The sequence below is a fragment of the Choloepus didactylus genome, chromosome 1 (genome assembly GCF_015220235.1).
Source record: "Choloepus didactylus isolate mChoDid1 chromosome 1, mChoDid1.pri, whole genome shotgun sequence".
NCBI lineage: Eukaryota > Metazoa > Chordata > Mammalia > Pilosa > Megalonychidae > Choloepus > Choloepus didactylus.
In genome coordinates, this window is record NC_051307.1 from 242,350,011 (window position 1) to 242,369,947 (window position 19,937).

The following is a 19,937-nucleotide window of genomic DNA, read 5'->3' on the forward strand; positions in this document are numbered from 1 at the left end:
CCTTAATCTTATTGGGATTCCCCTTTACATAACTTGTTGCTTTTCTCTTACAGCTTTCATAACTCTCTCATTGTTATGTCTTTTTAATGATAGGCTAAAACATGGGTTTACAGATGAAGCCCCTTCACAAAAAAGAGTTTTGTAGCTGGAATTCCTCAGCTATTAATAAACTGACAATTAAGGCCCTCCTAGTGTGGATGCTGTGTAACTTCTAATGACCTGTTTCCTTGCCTACAGTTTCAGCCCTCTCCAGTCTGTCTTCTGCCCTGCCTCACAAGTGACCTTTTAGAAGAAGGCCTGGGAAAGGGTGTGTTTGATAAGAGTAAACAGTTTTCTTTACTACAGGACTCTCAGAACCTTTTCTCAGTTGCTGCCTGTTGTAAATCTCTGAGAAAAGACTAGATGCTGTGCTTTCCTAAGCTTCTTGACTTTGGGCCCTGTACCCCTGGTTTTGAGACACACCAGTATTTCAGCTGACACCAGGGTTTCTTGGAGCACGATTAGGGTAATACAATCCATCCTCACCTCTCAGGCCCCCTCACACCCCTTCACCATGTGACACACTTCTCTGCCTTTTTACTTGCTGCTGTCCTCCCTGGCCCATACTCCTCCCACTGGCCCTTTCCACTTTGCACCCTTCTTTGTTTCTCCATGCTCTGCTCCAGTATCGCCTTCCCTGTTGCCCTCCCATACCTGCCCTCAGCCAGTGGTATATCTACTCTCTGCTTCCCCAACATTCTGCATATATTTTTTTTTTTTTGAGAATAATTTCTTTTTATTGAGGTAAAATTCCCCATTTTAACTATTTTAAAGTGTATAATTCAGTGACTTCCAGCATATTCTCACTGTTGTACAACCATCACTATCTAATTACAGAACACTTTCATAACCTCCAGAAGGAACCCTTTACCCATCAAGCAGTCATGCCCCATTACCCCTTTCCCCAGCCTGACAGCTACTAATCTGCTTTAAGTGAAGTGGATTTGCCTATTCTGGACAGGTCACATAAATGGAATCCTACAGTGTGTGGACTTCGGTAGCTAGTTTCTTTCACGTAACATGATGTTTCCAAGATACCAAGTAGCAGCATGCATTAGTAAATCATTCCTATTTATGGCAGAATAATATTCCTTTGTAAGGACATGCCATATCTTGTTTATCCATTCATTAGATAATGGACATCCTGGTTGTTTGCACTTTCTGGCTACTATGATAACTCCTACTATAAATATTTATGTACATCTTCTTTTTCAGTTCTCCTGGGAATATATTTCAGATTCGACTTACTTAGTCATGGTGTATAATAATCCTTTAATATCTGCATACATTTTTAATAAAGCACACCTCACTGTTTTTTAACCAGCTGTCAATTTAATTGTCAGTGACTTTTACTACTTTAGTAAGCACAGAAGTTTTGGGGTATCTACTGTGGGATAGGTACTGTATTGGGCATTTTGCATACAGTTTTTTTGTTGTACTCATACCCTTGCCAGTATTGGATAGTCTTTGTAATTTTTTTAAACTAAGACGACCTTTATTATTTCAAAAGCAGTAAATGTTAGTGGTAGAAATGTTAGAAAGTGAAGACCACAGAAAAGGAAATAAAAATACTATATACCTTATCCTCAAGAATTGCCATTCTTAACACACCATTATATATCTTTACAGGTTTTAAAAATACATATGTATATGTTTATGATTTTTTACCAAAATGAGATCATACTGTATATGCTATTAGATAATCTTCTCTTTTCAGTTAATAATCTTCAATTTTCATTCTATTGATTACTCTACTCAGTATATAGTATATATAAATAGTCTCTACTCAGATTTCCCCAATTGTCCTCCAAACATCTTTCACAGCTAGTCTGTAACATAATGTGGAATATAATCCAGGACATTTTTTATCTGGTTTTTATGTCTCTTTTGTTCTGCCTACTAACCTAGTGCAGCTCCCTCCTTTCTTTTCTTTTTTCTTTTTAGCAGCTTTATTTACATACCAAAAATGCAGTCATTTTAACTGTACAATTCAAAGATTTTTAGTAAAAATGTTTTAGTAAAATTTACAATCAAACTTTAGAACATTTCCATCATCCCTAAAATATCCTTTGTGCCCATTTGCAGTCACTTCATCCCTCTTTTCCCCAACCCTGGGGAACCATTAATCTACTTTCTGTCTCTATAGTCTAACCTTTTATTGACATTCATATAAATGGAATTATGCCTTGTGTCTTTAGTGTTGAGCTTCTTCTACTTAGCACAACATTTTTGAGATTTATCCATGTCACAGCATGTACCAATACTTTATTTCTATTTTATTGCCAAATAATATTCTCTTGTGGATATATTAAATTTTATTTATGATTTCACAGTTGATGGACATTTGGGTGGTTTCTACTTGTGGGCTATTATGAATAGTGCTGCTGTGAACATTTGCGTACAAATCTTTGTATAGGTACATTTTCAGTTATCTTGGGTAGATACATAAGTCTGGAATTGTGGGTTGTGTGGTAAATTTATGTTTCAGGTTTTAAGAAACTGCCAAACTATTTTCCTAACTCAGCCCCCCTTTTTTTCATGACACTGAGTTGTTAAGGAAACAAGGTCAGGTCATACACACTGCCTCTTCTTTTGTATTTATCTGGTTTCTTCCTCATGCTCTTTTAGCTTGTTCCCAATCTGCTGTATTTCCTGAAAACTGAGAGTTGAACCCAAAGTTTTATTGGATTCAAGTTAAATATTTTTAGTTAGAATACATCATTTTGTGTACTTCATATTGTGTCACTTCAGCAGACATAATATTTGAGTTTTTCTTTTTTTCTAAATATGTATCTGGTCCAGCATTGTTGGTTGAAAAGATTGTCCTTTTTCCGTTGAATTACCTTGGCACTTTTATCAAAAGTCAGTCCCTCCCTGAATGCTGCTCTGTCTCCAACTCAGCAAGACCATTGTGCTTTGCTGTGATTCTCCTCCTTGCACCGTGGTCCGGAATATGCCTCCAGACAGTAAACTAGGCTTAACAAGGAACTCAACTCACTTGTTTTCCGTCTTTCAATACCAGTCTTGGGTTGCCTTTTGTCCATTGTCTGAAAGAGGTTGTTTTTTATATTTTGTTTAATGGGAGGGCAAATTCCATACCAGTTACTCCTTTATAGCCAGAAGCAAGAATCAATCTCCCTCCTTCCTTCCTTCTCTCCTCCCTTCCTTCCTCTCTCCCTCCCTCCCGGTGCTTGCTTGGATAATTTTTATTGCTATGTCTTTAAGTTCTCTGATCTTTTATTCTTTCTAATCTGTAATGCTCATCCAGGGTATTTTTCATTTCAGAAATTACATTTCTCATTTTTAGAAATTCCATTTGATTCCTTTTTATATTTTCCATTTCTTTCTACATTATATTCTTGTTTTCCTTTAAATCTTTGAGCATCTTGAACAGGTTCATAATAGCTGTTCTTAAAGTCTTTGCATATTAATTCATCACGTTTTTCCTGTGGAGATGGGTCACTTTTCCCTGCTTTTTATCATGTCTAGTAACTTTTGATTGGGTGCGAAACATTGTGAATGGTGATCATTTGGATTTTATTGTCTTCCTCTAAAGAGTATTGAAGTTTATTTTGACTGACTGCTAGTCAATTCGGTCCTTTTGGAAGCTTGTTTTTAAGCTTTAATAGGGCAGGTCTAAAATATTCTTTACTCTAGGAGTAGTTGAGCCTTAATACCAAGGTATGTCCCTTCTGGGATCTCTTTACGACTTACTCTGAACATTCAATGAGGTTTCTGCTTTGGCTGGACAGAATTAGATGATCTCTCAGTTATTCTGTACCAGTTTACTCCTTCAGGGCCAGAAGTGGATATCTTGGTGGAACATTCTTACATATATCTTTTGATGCTGTAGTATCTTATTTGGTCCTCACCACAACCCAGTGAAGCAGATAGTGTAATCTTCATTTTTTAGATGACAGTACTGAGTTCCAGAGAAGTTGGTTATATGACTTGTCCGTAGGTGTTATGACTGGGTCCGAGCTTAGGTCACTCTGACTCCATTACAGCCATACCCTTTAAGCTCCATGAGAACAGAGTGCAGTTTTTCATAGAGTATCTTCTTAACTATAAGGCTCAGAATTTATATTTTTAACATATGTAAAATCAGGAGCATATATCTTAAAATAGAAACAAATGGGATCATTTATTTTTCTTCCAGAAAAGCTGTCATTGAATCAGTTGTGGTGATTCTGTGTTAGAATCAAGGAAATATGTGTATCTCCAGTGCTTAATAGAGCCTTGTCACATAAAATATGCTTAATTAATACTTGTGTGCCAGGTTCAAGAATATGATGACTTTATAAAGCAAAGTGTGCTTCTAAAAGTTTTTGTGTCTGCTTGTCTTCTCAGGTATTTTATGCATGGTGTGTGTCGGGAAGGAAACCAGTGCCTGTTCTCACATGACTTGGCCAACAGCAGGCCATCCACCATCTGCAAATACTACCAGAAGGGTTATTGTGCCTACGGAACTCGTTGCAGGCAAGAACCCCGCAACCATCCCCACCTGATAGACTTGAGTTGCATACTATCAGGGATTCAAATCTTTCAGCATGGGTCCTGATGGAGATTTTAATTTAAAAGTAATATGACAACATTACAAGAAATATGGCAAACAACTTTAAAACATAGTTTCAGTGTTCTAAACAATAATTTTAATTTTTTAAAATCACTTTTTGGACTCTATTTTTATGACTATATAGTTGCATTCAGGGTATACATAAGATTTTATGTCTTGCTTTTTTTCCCACTTAACATGTCAAGCTTTTTCCTTTGCTGTAGGAAACTAATTTTGTCTTCTGATTTTATGTTTCATAATCTTAATCTACCATCATTTTATTAACTATTTCTCTGTTAGGTATTTAAGCAGCTTTCAGTGTTTTTGCTACAAGTACCCCTGCAGTGAATATTTATGTGTATGTAGATTCTTCTTTTTTTTCATTGACATCTGGAGGCAAGGTTTTATAACTTCTAGACAGGAAAAAAATTCCAAAATCCTGTTCCTGTGCTTTTGTAATGAAGAGCTTCTCTGTTCCTTGCTGGCCTGCAAAGCTGCCTTCCCTCCCTCATGCTGAGCTGTGTGGGGATGACAGAAGCTGGCCTCCCTGCCACCCCCCTGCAGTGAGTGCCCAGAGTGACAGGCACGTAGAGGCCGTTTGCCGGCTGTTATGTTGGCCACTGTCAGCATTCCCAAAAGAACACTGGATTGGGTATCAGGAGTCTCAGTTCAACATTGGGTTGGAATTTTTGGGCTGTCTCAGGGTGGTCTGGGTCAGAGTGTGCCTCTGATTCTGGAAGGTGGTTCTTACTAATGGGTAAACCTTTTATAGATTAAAGTATTGGAAAAGCTTGTCTCATTCTCTGCCTCAACACATGGAGCAGGAGGAGGGATGTTCCCTGTCTGGGGAGTGGAGGAGGCCTGTGTGGGGAGTGTCCATTAATGCTTCTGCTGTGTGTTTTGTTTAGATATGATCACACGAGGCCCTCTGCTGCAGCTGTTGGTGCCGTGGGCACCATGCCCCACAGCATGCCCTCCTCGGGTTTCCACAGCCCTCATCCTCCTTCCGACCTCACTGCATCTATTATGAAAACTAACTTAAACGAACCTGGGAAACGTGAAAAGAGAACATTGGTACTTAGAGATCGAAGTGAGTGAGCAGAATCCTTTCACTGCCTCTTTTTGAAAAGCACACTCCTCCCTGCCCACTTGCTTGTTCTTGATACTCCTTTCTGACCTCTTATCAAGAGACCTCCTAACCTAATACCTCTTCAAATTGTCCATATGTGGAGATACCAGAACTGTTCTGAAAATGCACTCACTTAACCACACAGCTTTCGGATGATGAATTCAGCCTCATGCCCAAAGCTGGGCTGAGCCCCACATTTGTACTGGCAAACAGCGAAAGTGATTTTTTGTCAGTGTGTAACTGCTATCTGCATAGGGTATCTGCCCAATTGGTTGAGAAGCACCAAGCTACTCATTTCAAGGTTAAATATTTTGATAAATGAGCATATTTCACCATTTGACTTTTAGGTCAACTCATAGTCTTTTAGTTCTTATGCTGAGCCACTGTTTGCTCTTTTAGGTTGTACTTTTGGAAATAAAATAGTATGTTGGGATTTGGGGCGTGGTCTCTACCCTAGAATAGGATTTGGGGGAAAGGCTATAAATTGTAAAAGTTGTTTTTATTGACTGATTCTCACCAGTTGAAGGGATTTCTCATTCTTGAAGTTGTGCAGCATAAAATAGGCAGATGGCATCCTAAGCAAACAAGTGATCAATCAAATTTGTTACCTCTAAAAAAGCTTGGAAGTATGTGCAATGGGAAAGCAGTAGCTTCCGATGTGAGAAAGGGGTTGTCATTTAATACTGACTTCAGGTCCCAAAGATATCCTCTATTCACTTTAAAATGAGAAGTGACTTTACTGATGTAAAGAAAACCACTGAATTCTGTTGACCTCATTCTAAATTCCCTTCTGCCCTGCCTTTATATTTTCACATGACTTCAGAGGGGTGGGACCAAAGAAAAGACAATGCAGGCCTTGGAACCAGACAGATTTTCCCATCTCCCACTTCCTGGCTGTGTAAGCTTGGGCACAGCATTGGCCTTTCTCGACTTCAGTTTACCCATAAAACGGGAATAAAATCTTGTCCTCACAGAATTACTCGGAGGGTTACATGAGATCTTGCACATTAAGTGCCTAGCCCAGGACTCAGAAGACAGTGTACATTCAGAATTTTGTTCTCTTCCTCCATTTCTTTGTAACCAGTATTCCTGTTTTGTATGTGTGTGTGTGTTTTAAGCTTTTGGTATTAACTGATCCATGTGTTGACATCTCCATACTTGCCATTTTTAGTTTACTTTAGTATTTAATCTGTCAGTGGTCTTTGTTATTTCCATATATTGATATTTGTGTTTTTCAGTTTTTTAATTATTATAAGTAATGCCACTGTGAACATTGTGAACATTTTCTTTTTCCCTCTTGGCCTGCACTTTTGCTATGTAATTCCCAAGAGTGAAATTGCTAAAATCAGAGTTGCTGAATTTGTTAAGTTTTGGCCAACTGGTTACCAGAAAGCTTGGACCAGTTTTCATTTGTGTGTGTGATATGTATTTTGTATTAAGATCTCTGTGGCACGGCTGAAGAAAAGACTCGACCCTGCGTGGTGAGTAACCCAGGAGGCCGCAGTGACCTCCAGAATAGCCCCGAGATGAAGCCGAATTCCTACCTAGAAGCAATCAGGAGTGGCCTTGATGATTTGGAAGCCAGCAGCTCCTACAGCAGTGAGCAGCAGCTCTGCCCCTACGCAGCTGCTGGGGAGTGCCATTTTGGAGATGCTTGTGTTTACCTGCATGGGGATGTGTGTGAGATCTGTAGATTGCGGGTCCTGCACCCCTTCGACCCAGAGCAAAGAAAAGCACATGAGAAGGTAAAGATGCAAACCTTTGCACAAACTCTTTGAAGGAATTTGAATGCAGTGTGATAAAATTGTGGGTATATCGGGAAGTAGTTTTCTGCCAGTAATGCCTGCATTATGTACCTGGTATATGACTACCCTGTGTGTGATGTTCTTTCACGTTCTTTTTTCCTGTTGTCACTTTGCCAATTGCTGATTATTTAGATTAAAGAAAAAGGAAGAGGCATCAAAAACAAAGCAATGCACAGTTCAGAGAACAAACCTAGCTTAGGAGCGTGATGTGTGTGTGTGACTCTCTCTTTCACACACGTTTGTTTGTGGTTGGGATTCAGCTAGGCTGAGTTCTGGAGAATTTGAGAAGCTAAGTGTTGGAAGGGACATCTGGGGTCATTCATTCACTGAGTTTTGCTTGAGGCTCTGCTTCACTTTGGGCTTTATGCTAGGTGCAGGGGTATGAAGGTGGATGAGAGAGAGAGGAGCTCATGGCTAGAAAGTTAGAGCTGATGTTATTCAATTCTGGGGCTAAATTCTAATGAGGGACCAAATGGTGTTGGGCCTACATTAGGGAAGGGCTTCCCTCTGGGAGAGTTGCCCAATGCAAGTTTTAGTGGATAGTGTTTTCCTGAGTAATTGAGAATTAAAATATACTGAGTACGCATGGCAGGGGTGGGAACAGGGTGGGGCCCGGTGTCTTCCTAGTGCATTTTCAGGTGAATATAGCATCAGATCTTTCCTCTTCATCCAGGTCTGTTGAGGTCTTGGTGTTTGGGTTATTGGTTGTCTCACATTTGTGTACATTGTGAGTTCCCAAGGCAGGACCTGGGTCTCTGACTCTTTGTATCTAGTTCCTGATATACAGCACAGCCTGCATAGAGTAGCATTCAAGGCATGCTTTTTGAATGAATGAGTGCATTAGATCAGTTTTCTTGAGAAGTGCTGCTGCTTCCTTATGACAGCCAACCTCACATTTCTAGTTACAGTTTGTCATTTCTGATATCTGCTCAGCATGGGGAAGGGCACTGCCCAAAGATGCCAGGAGACCGGGGTTCCAGTTCACAGAAACTGACCCCACAGCAGTCCCCTAACCTTTTTGGCTCTCTGTGGTCTCAGCCTTAAGATGGATGTGACTGCATCATGCTAGGAAAACGGGTGGTAACCAGGTGACGGTTGGAAGTCCTTTTTGTTCCCTGAGCAGGCTGTTTGCGTCCTGAGTCCTGATCTTGGGTTGTGGCAGTGTGGCTGGCAGCAGCTCTCAGGGTGCTCACCACTCCTCGGCTCCAGACCTCAGTGGGTTTCCCTCCCCACCTCTGTGCTTCAGATCTGCATGTCAACATTTGAACATGAGATGGAAAAGGCCTTTGCCTTCCAGGCAAGTCAAGACAAAGTGTGCAGTATCTGCATGGAAGTGATCCTTGAGAAGGCATCTGCTTCTGAGAGGAGATTCGGGATTCTCTCCAACTGCAATCACACGTACTGCTTGTCCTGCATCCGACAGTGGAGGTGTGCCAAGCAGTTTGAGAACCCAATCATTAAGTAAGTATAGCCAGGAGTCATGGCTTTAGAAGTTGGGGAGAACGTTTGATTTGGGACTTAGTTCCATCCACATTTAAGCCTCCTCTTGCCCTCCAGAGGTGTTTTAGTGCAAAGATAACTGGGTGAGTCCTGGCTCCTCCATCTTAGTGGCTGCATGAACTTGAGCCATTCACTTACCCTTCCAGGGCCCAAGTGCCTCATCCTATAAAATACGAGTAACAACAACCACCAAACTCACGGGTTGTTGAGAGGAAATTGTCAGAGATAATCTGTGTAAAAAGGTGACTGAATCCAGTGCTAACAACTATTAATGGTGTGACCTTAGGCAAATTGTTTATTAACCTTTTCTAGCTTCATTTTTTTTTTCATCTGTAAAATAAGGTTATGTGAGGATTAACTGGAATAATGCATGTAAAACATCTGGCATACTGCTTGGTACATGGGATGTGCTCCATGTAGCCAATACTAAAATCTTAAATTCTAGAGTGGGACAGGGGAAGAACTGACACATGAGCCCTTACTACATGCCCTGTGTCCTGGTATAAACTGTTCACACACAACTCATACCGTTTTCACAGAGACCCTATGATCCTCATCCTCATTTTACAGATGAGGAAACTGAGGCATGAAGAGGTCAAGTAACTTGCCTAAAGTCACATGTTTATATGGTAAAATAACAGCTTTATCAAGATAAAAGTATACAGTTGAGTGGCTTTTTTAGTATATTCAAAGAGTTGTGCAGCCATCACCACAATTTAATTTTAGAACATATCCATCACCCCAAAAAGAAAATTTCCTTTGTAGTCAGTGCCCATTCCCCCTTCCTTCCAGCCCCTGGCAACCATTAATATATTTTCTATCTCTGTGGATTTGTCTATTCTGGACATTTCATATAAATGGAATCGTACAATATGTGGTCTTTTGTATCTAGCTTCTTCAACTTAGGATGTCTTCAAGGTTCATCCAGGTAGTAGCATGGATCAAAACTTCATTCCTATTTATGACTAATATTCCATTGCATATACCACATTCATCAGTTGATGGACATTTGGGTTATTTCTATTCTGTAGCTATCATGAGAAATGCTGCTATGAACATTTCAACATTTGAGTACAAGCGCTTGTTTGGACAGAAGTTTTCACACCTCTTGGTTACTGGTAGTAGAATTGCTTGGTCATTTGTTGAATTTTGAGGAACTGCCAAAAATGGCTGTACAGTTTTATAATCCCACCAGTAATGTATAAGAATGCTTATTTGTATTTATGATTTTAGTCACCCAAGTGGCTGTGGAGTGGAATCTCATTGTGGTTTTGCTTTGCATTTCCCAGATGGCTAATGATGTCAAGCATTTTTTATGTGCTTATTAGCCATTTTGGAGAAATGCCTATTTAAATCCTCTGCTCATTTTTAAATTAAGTTCTCTCAGTTCCCACATACTATGATTGTGCCTTTTGCAATTTTGGGTTAAGAGAATGCCTGTAGTAGCCACGCATTTCAGCAGGGGGTTTTGTGGTGGAATGTGCACAGGATATATAACTTAATCGCTCCCTTACTAACCCGATTCTTATTTCAGGTCTTGTCCAGAATGCCGTGTGATATCAGAGTTTGTAATTCCAAGTGTGTATTGGGTAGAAGATCAGAATAAAAAGAACGAATTGATTGAAGCTTTCAAACAGGGAATGGGGTAAGTGTCCAAACATGACCTTGGTGCCTGCCTGGCTCTGGTTTCAGTCTTCGCCTTCACCTGCAGAGCCTCCTCTCCTCCTCTTGAAGAGTGTGGTCTTGGGGGCCTGATGGACACTGAAGAAAGAGTCTTTTCCTTCTCCCAGGCATCATGCAGGGCTCTGGGGATACAGACACTGTGGGCCTGACTCCATGAGCTCTCAGTTGGATAGGGTTCAATGCTGTATTGGTTTTAACAACTGATTATGTGTCATTTCCTTTTGAAGTGGACTTGTTTAGTTTCTGAGCTTAGCAGGATCCCCAAGAATCCTGGCTTTCCTTGGTAAGGTTGACTTGTCACCTGTGAACATTCATTCATTTGACAAATATCTGTTGAGAACCTACTACGTGACAGGCCTTTTCTGGTTGATGGGCATACAGCACTAAACAAATCAGACAAAAATCCCAGCCCTCTAGCGAAGGTAAATAACAAGAGTAATAAGAAACAAACAGGATCAATAAGGAAAATATGTAGTATTGGGTGGTGGTCATTGCTGAGGAGAGAAATGAAGCCGCAGAAAAGGTGGGGGGATTGAGGGCTGCAATTTCAGTGTGGGAGACCAGGGATTGCCTCGGTGAGGAGACATTTAAGCAATCACCTGGAGGAGATGAGGCCATGAGCCATGTGGATGTGAGTGAGAGGAGAGTTTTCAGGAAGGAGGGGGCAGTCACTGCAAAGACTGTGAGGCAGGAGCACATCTGGCTTGTTATTATATGGATTAAACTTTTATTCTGAAGGAGATAGGTTTTGATTAGAAGAGTGGAGGATCTGATTTATATTTTCAGGGGATCACTGGCTGATCTATTGAGGATACACTGAAAGAGGGGGCAAAGGTAGAGGGAGACCAATTAGGTGAATGCAGTAATCCAGGAGTGGTTGGATTCTGGATGTATTTCCAAGGTAGTCAACAGGATTAGTTGGGTAGATTGAATACATAATGGGTGAGAGGGAGGAAGGATTACTGTGGGTTAATGTAAGAGTAGAGGGTTGGAGAATTAAATTTTCACTTCCAATTTTATCCCTTTTCATTTCTTTGCTGCACTGTCATCTTTGGCCAGTTTCCTCTTTCAATTATGCATTTTTGAAAAACATTTGGGTTATCACTGAAAGACAAGGATGCAATACAAATAAAAGCTTTGCATTCTCTATGTGAGCTGAGTAACAGATTCATGGTTACTAATCACTAGCAGAATTTGAAAGAGGTGTCATGATTGTTCACTGATAACGATTCGCATCTGTTATTTACATAGGGATTTCAGTGATTTTTATAATTTATGCAATTACTAGTAATTGAAACTTGAGCTATAGTGTTTGGGCACAAGTGTTATTTAACTAAACTGCCGTGTATTAGTTTCCCATGGCTGCTCTGTAGAGTAACACAAACTGAGTGGCTTTAAATAATAGAAATTCATTCTCTCTCTCTGTCTGGAGCCAAGAAGTCTGAAGTTAAGGGGTCAGTAGGGTTGGTTTCTTCTGGAGGCTTTGAGGGAGAATATTCCATGCTGCTTTCCTAACTTCTGGTAGCTGCCAACAATTCTTTGCATTCCTAGGCTTGTGGCAGCATAATTCCAATCTCTGCATCCTCTCCTCTTCTCAAAAGGATATCTTTTAAGATTCATTCAAGACGATCTCCTCTCGAGATTCTTAATTTAATTATATCTGCAAAGAACCTGTTTTCAAATAAGGTCCTATTTACAGGTACTGGGAGTTAGGATTTGGACATATCTTTAGGCCACTATCCAACCCACTACAGACATGGTAACTAAGATTGATGTACATCAGAACTGTGCAAACCCAGGATTGCCCATGTGCTACAGTCTCTCCACTCCCCAGTAATACCGGTGCAGTTTCCAGTTTTTGGAATTCCATTTCAGCATAACTTTTCAGCTATACTTTTTGTGTGTGTATAAACGGTTGTTCTAGGGATTACAGTATCATCTTAATTTTTCAGTCTGCCTAGAATTAATACAGGCATACCTCATTTTATTGCATTTTGCTTTATTGTGCTTTGCAGATACTGTTTTTTTTTTTTTTTTTTAAACACATCGGTGGTTTGTGGCAACCCTGCATCGAGCAAGTCTATCAGCACCATTTTTCCAACGCATGGGCTCACTTTGTGTTTGTGTGTTTTGATAATTCTCAGAATATTTCAGACTTTTTTCATCATTATATCTGTTATGGTGATCATTGATCTTTGATGTTACTATTGTAATTGTTTTGGGGTATCATGACATGAACTACACCCATATAAGACAGCCAACTTAATGTTGCACATGTTCTGACTGCTCCACTGACTGGCTGTTCCCCTCTCTCTCTTCTCCTCCAGCATCCCTGTTCCCTGAGGCACAACAATATTGAATTTAGGCCAATTAATTAATAACCCTACAATGGCCTTTAAGTGTTCAAGTGAAAGGAAGAGTCGTATATCTCTCACTTTAAATCAAAAGCTAGAAATGATTCAGCTTAGTGAGGAAGGCATGTTGAAAGCTGAGACAGGCCAAAAGCTAGGTCTCTTGTGCCAAACAACCTACTTATAAATGCAAAGAAAGAGTTCTTGAAGGAAATTGAAAGTGCTACTCCAGTGAACATACAAATAAGAACGCAAAACAGCCTTATTGCTGATATGGAAAAAGTTTGAGTGGTCTGGATAGAAGATCAAACCAGCTACCACATTCCCTTAAGCCAAAGCCTAATCCAGAGCAAGGCTCTAACTCTCTTCAGTTCTATGAAGGCTGAGAGAGGTGAGGATACTTCAGACGAAAAGTTTGAAGCTAGCAGAGGTTGGTTTATGGGGTTTAAGAAGCCTTCTCCATAACGCAAAAGTGCAAAATGAAGCAGCAAGTGCTGATGTAGAAGGTGCAACAAGTTATCCAGAAGACCTAGCTAAGATAACCGATGAAGGTAGCTACACTAAACAGATGTTCAATGTAGACAAAGCAGCCTTCTCATTGCAAGAAGATTCCATCTAGAACTTTGACAGCTAGAGAGGAGAAGTCAAAGCTTCAGAGGACAGGCTGACTCTTCTTAGGGGGGGCTAATGTAGCTGGTAACTTAAGTTGAGGCCAGTGTTTATCTACCATTCTAAAAATCCAAGGGCCCTTAAGAATTATGCTAAATCTGCTCAGTCTATGCTCTATAAATGGAACAACAAAGCCTGGGTGTTAGCACATCTGTAAGATTCCTTTTAAAATATGACTGCTCACTGACAGTGCACCTGGTCATCAAAGAGTTCTGATGGAGATATTCAAGATAAGTGTTGTTTTCATGCCTGCCAACACAACATCCATTCTGCAGTCCATGGATCAAGGAGTTATTTCGACTTTCAAGTCTTAAGAAATACATTACCTAAGGCTATAGCTGCCATAGATAGTGATTCCTCTGCTGGATCTGGGCCAAGTTAATTGAAAACCTTCTGGAAAGGATTCACCATTCTAGATGCCATTAAGAACATTCTTGATTCATGAGAGGAGGTCAGGCTATCAGCATCTTCACAGGAGTTCATTCTATCCCTCTCGAATGACTTCAAGGGGTTCAAGACTTCAGTGGAGGAAGTAACTGCAGATACGGTGAAATAGCAAGAGAACTAGACTTTAGAAGTGGAGGATGAGGGTGTGACTGAATTGCTGCAGTCTTATGATAAAACTTGAACCGTTGAGGAGTTGCTTCTTAGGGATGAGCAAAGAAAGTGGTTTCTTGAGATGGAATATACTGGTGAAGATGCTGTGAACATTGTTGAAATGAGAACAAAGGATTTAGAACATGACATAAACTTGTTGATAAAGCAGTGGCAAGGTTTGAGAGGACTGACTACAATTTTGAAAGAAGTACTACTTTGGGTAAAATGCTATCAAACAGCATCACGTTATGGAGCAATCTTTCACGAAAGGAGTCAATCACTGTGGCAAACTTCATTGTTGTCTTATGTTAAGAAATTGCCACAGCCACGCCAACCTTCAGCTATCACCCTGATCAGCCATGAACATCAAGGCAAGACCTTCCACTAGCAAAAAGATTAGCATTTTTTAGCAATAAAGTATTTAATTAAGGTATGTACATGGTCTTTTAGACAATGCTATTGCACACTTAGTAGGTTATAGTATAGTATAAACATAAATTGTATATGCACTGGAAAACAAATTTATGTGAATCGCTGTAGTGCAGTGACCTGAAACTGAACTCGCAATATCTCCAAGGTATACCAGTATTCTATCTTACATTACATACATACCTCATTACCTTCTTTTATACTATAGATACAATGTGTATACATTAAATGTACATACACTACAAACCCAAGGTAATATAATTTTTGCTTTACAAAACTCATGTATTTTATTTTTTAATTAAGAGAAAAAAAGGTTTTTTTGTTTACCCAGATACTCACTATTTCCATTGCTCTTTGTTTTCCTTCCTTTCATTTGCTATAATTTCCTTTCAGCCTCAGAACTGTCTTTAATATTTCTGGTGTGTGGATCTGTTGATGATGAGTTCCCTTAGTTTTTGTCAGAAAATGGTACTTTTCCTTCTTTCTTGAAGGATAGTTTCATTGACTCTATTGGTCTAATTGGTCTCCCACCTTTGTCTCCTCTTGAAGTGAGTAGGATTCTGTATTGACAGGATCACTCCTTCCCCCAGCACTTTGCAGACGTTGCTCCACTTTAAATAATCTGGCCTTGATAGTTTCTGTTGAGAAGTCAGTGATAACTCACATTGTAATGTGTTGTTTTGTTCCACTGCTTTCAAGATTTTCTCTTAATCCTGGTTTTTCAGTAGTTTAACATTTTGCCTAGGAGTAGTTTTTCTTCATGTTATACTGCTTGTTATTCTCTGAAAATGTGGGGAAAATTTCAGCTATTGTTTCATTAAATATTTTTTGCATCCTGTTTTTTCTTCTCCTTTGGGAACTCTCATTACTCATGATAGACTTTTTGATATTGTCCCACAGATCTTTGGGGCTCTGCCCCCCTTGTCCCCAAACTTTTTTTGCTCTCTGTTCTTCAGGTCAGATTATTTCTATTGATACATCTTCAGGATAACTGACATTTCATATTCAACCTGCCATTAAGCTACCCAGATTTCAGTTTAATTTTAGTTATTTTAGTTTTCAGTTCTAGAATTTCCATTTGGTCTTTTCTTATAGTTTGTGTTTCCCTGCTGAGATTTCCTCTTTCCATTCACTGAAAGTTATTTTCCTTCATGTCCTTGAATGTGTTTATGGTACCTGCTTTAAAATCCTTGTCATCTTGAGATTGGTCACTGTGGACTGTCTTTTCTTGAGAATGATCATGTTTTCCTGATTCTTCAGAAGTTGAATAATTTTGGATTGCATCCGAGACATTGTAAGTATAGTGGAGATGCTGGATTCTGTTAGGTTCCTCTTTAAAGTGTTTAAGAGGCTGGCAGGGTTGGGTCTGGTAGAAGCTTACTTGGCCATACTGGAAACTGAACTGTATGTTACCTTTTTAATGGTCCCTTTAAATAACAAATCCATTACTAATGGCTTGGTATTTTCCTCCTTTACGTTTCTCCCTCTTGTGATCTTACTATGTGTCCACTAGAGGGCAGGCATGGCAAGAAAGAGGAGGAGTCTCCTCCTGTAGAAAGGAGCTTTGCTGAAGTTTGAAAGGTTTCATGTCCTGACTGTTCAGGTCCCATTTCATGAATACCACCTATGGGCCAGGCACCTTTAAAGCCAAGTACTAGCTTGGGGGAGGAAGGTAGAGATTAGTAATATAATTTCATGAAAAGTTGCAAAGGTAATTATGATATAGGTTCTGCAGTGACAAATTCTTCCTGAGAGGCACATGTCACAACAGAGAAAGAACTTGGCCCCACCTGGGAGGGTCAGGGAAAGCAGTAATAGACCCTGAACCATGAAGCCTGAGTAGCCTATCCATATGGGCAAGAACGGGGATGACATGGGGGGAGTAGGGTTGAAACATGAGGTATGTATCTAGAAGATTGTTGGGACCACAGAGACAAAGATAGACTGGAATCAAGTCTCGTGCCATTGAATTCCCGGGCCCAGTCATCTTTAAGGATAGGATGAAAGTGACATACTGTTTTGAGAAGCTCCTCTCTGGTAGTGTGGGTAGGTTAGAAACCAGTGAGAGGGAGATCAGTTAAGAAATGATTGTGTCACTTTCAAAACTGGGAGAGAAAGAAGATGGCGGCATAGAGAGGAGTGGAAGTTGGTTAGTCCCCCTGGAACAACTAGTAAATAATCTGGAATAACTGCTGGGGGACAACCATGACTGTCTACACATCATACACCAACCTGGATTGGGAGGAATGCCTGAGATCGCAGCAAAAATCTGTAGGCAAAGACTGCAGACTTGAGCTGGGAGTCCCCTCCCCGCACAGCGCAAACTGCAAAACCTTGCTGTGATAGAGAGCGGCACTTTGAACAAGCGAATATACCTCAGTCCGGCTCCAACTTTCATTTGCTATAATTACCTTTCATTTGCTTTTTTGGGGTTTTGATTAATAAAAGTGGACTGCTCAATACAAGATACAAATCTCCAGCAAGCGGACAGAGGCTTTTAGTGACCACTGACCTTAAGAGCTGGTGGACTTCTCTGTGCCGGGAAGGGGAGCCCAGAGGACCCGGTGCTATTTCTCACTGGTGGGTGAAGCTGAGGGGACTGTGGACTGGCCCTGAAACAGGTCTTTCTGTCCCTTTTTCTCTCAACCTGGGTGGCTTACTGGAGAAAGCCCCAGCCATTTTCAGTTTGCAGCTCTCTGCCCCAGACGGGTAGAGATAGCAGAGTCAGAGAGACAAAGCAAACTCCCTAGGGGCTGTATCTTCCCTAAGAGGAAGGAGGTGGTGCCCAGCCCTACTACTGGCCTCCCATTCAGAACCAGACCCCAGAGCCTGGGGGAAAACAGCCATGGGCCACACCTCCTTATACCAATCAGGAGCTACAGACTGACAGGCGCCACCTGCTGAGCAGGCTAGGAAAAGCACAGCAGCTTGAGGCCTCACAGGATGTGTCAGTCTTCTAAGACACACCCACAGGGAGACCTGATACTGAATATTAACTCCTTCTGAGATCTGAGCCCATTCTGGTCTGGGAATACCTGATTGGGGTAACCAAGGAACCCAGATGCCTAGACAACAGAAAACTACAACCTACACTAAGAAAAATGAAGTTATGGCCCAGTCAGAGGAACAAATTTACACTTCAACTGAAATACGGGAATTGAAACAACTAATGCTAATCAATTAAAAAAGTTTAGGGAAGCCACCCTGATGGATGCTGATGTGCTCACAGACATAGGGGACTGGTGGTTTGATGGGCTGAGCCCTCTACCATGGGACTTGCTCTTGGGAAGACTGTTGCTGCAAAGGAGAGGCTAGGCCTGCCTATAATTGTGCCTAAGTGTCTCCTCCTGAATGCCTCTTTGTTGCTCAGATGTGGCCCTCTCTCTCTAGCTAAGCCAATTTGGCAGGTGAAAGCACTGCCCTCCCCCTTACTTGGGATCTGACGCCCAGGGGAGTAAATCTCTCTGGCAACATAGAATACGAATCCTGGGGAGGAATCTAGACTCAGCATCATGGGATGGAGAACATCTTCTTGACCAAAAGAGGGATGTGAAAGGAAATGAAATAAGCTTCAATGGTAGAAGATTCCAGAAGGAGCCAAGAGGTCACTCTGGTGGGCAGTCTTATGCACAATATAGATAACCCTTTTAAGGTTCTAATGCATTGGAATAGCTAGCAATAAATACCTGAAACTATCAAACTACAACCCAGAACCCTTGAATCTTGACAAGACGATTGTATAAAAATGTAGCTTATGAGGGTGACAATGTGATTGGGAAAGCCATGTGGATCACACACTCTTTTGTCCAGTGTATGGATGGATGAGTAGAAAAATGGGGGCAAAAAAAAAAGCACTCAGTCTTCTTTTTTACTTTAATTGTTCTTTTTCACTTTAATTTTTATTATTTGTGTGTGGTAATGAGAATGTTCAAAAATTAATTTTGGTGATGAATGCACAACTATATAATGGTACTGTGAACAACTGAATATATGCTTTGTATGATTGCATGTGAATATATCTCAATAAAATTGAATTAAAAAAGAATACACTGCTAAAGAGTACAGTGTACCATGGAGGAGACCTTAAAAAAAAAAAGTTTAGGGAAGATATGGCAAAGGAGATGAAGTGTGTAATGAAAACGCTGGGCAAATATAAGGTAGAAATCCAAAGTTTGAAAAAACAACTGGCAGAATCTATGGAAATGAAAGGCACAACACAAGAGATGAAAGACACAATGGAGACATACAAAAGCAGACCTCAAGGGGCAGAAGAAAACACTCAGGAACTCGAGAACAAGATACCTGAAAGCCTACACACAAAAGAATAGATAGAGAAAAGAATGGAAAAATATGAGCAACATCTCGGAACTGAATGACAACATAAAATATGTGAATGTACATGTCATGGGTGTCCCAGCAGGAGACGAGAAGGGAAAGGGGGCAGAAGCAATAACAGAGGAAATAATCAATGAAAATTTCCCTTCTCTTATGAAAGACAGAAAATTACAGACCCAAGAAGTGCAGCGTACCCCAAACAGAATAGATCTGAATAGGCCTATGCCAAGACACTTAATAATCAGATTATCCAATGTCAAAGACAAAGAATCCTGAAAGCAGCGAGAGAAAAGTGATCCATCACATACAAAGGAAGCTTGATAAGACTGTGTGGATTTCTCAGTGGAAACCATGGAGGCAAGAAGGAAGTGGTATGATCTATTTAAGATACTGAAAGAGAAAAACTGCCAACCAAAAATCCTGTATCCAGCAAAACCGTCCTTCAAATATGAGGGAGAGTTCAAAATATTCTCTGACAGTGACAGAGTTTGTGAACAAGATACCTACACTACAGGAAACACTAAAGGGAACACTACGGTCAGATAAGAAAAGACAGACGTGAGAGGTCTGGAACGCAATCTTGGGTGATGGTAGCACAGCAATGTAAGTACATTGAACAAAGATGACTGTGAGTATGGTTGGAAGAGGAAGGTTAGGAGCATGTGGGACACCAGAACGAAAGAGGAAAGGTAAAGATTGGGACTGTGTAACTCAGTGAAACCTAGATTGCTCAACAATTGTGATAAAATGTACAAATTTGTTTTTACATGAGGGACAACAAATGAATGTCCAAGGTGTTAAAAATGGGGTGGTATTGGGGAAAAAATACAATCAATGCAAAGTAG

At 40.4% G+C, this 19,937-nt stretch overlaps 1 protein-coding gene across 2 annotated transcripts in view; it reads left to right on the forward strand.

Annotated features, from left to right (window-relative positions):
- Positions 1–19,937, forward strand: part of MKRN2 (makorin ring finger protein 2) — a 48,689-nt gene that overhangs the window by 24,106 nt on the left and 4,646 nt on the right. For both annotated transcript variants that reach the window (XM_037802329.1, XM_037802335.1), the window contains exons 2-6: positions 4,390–4,518; positions 5,503–5,684; positions 7,164–7,468; positions 8,775–8,989; positions 10,563–10,673. In XM_037802329.1, coding sequence (XP_037658257.1) covers positions 4,390–4,518; positions 5,503–5,684; positions 7,164–7,468; positions 8,775–8,989; positions 10,563–10,673 — 942 coding nt within the window. The remainder of the gene's footprint in view (positions 1–4,389; positions 4,519–5,502; positions 5,685–7,163; positions 7,469–8,774; positions 8,990–10,562; positions 10,674–19,937) is intronic.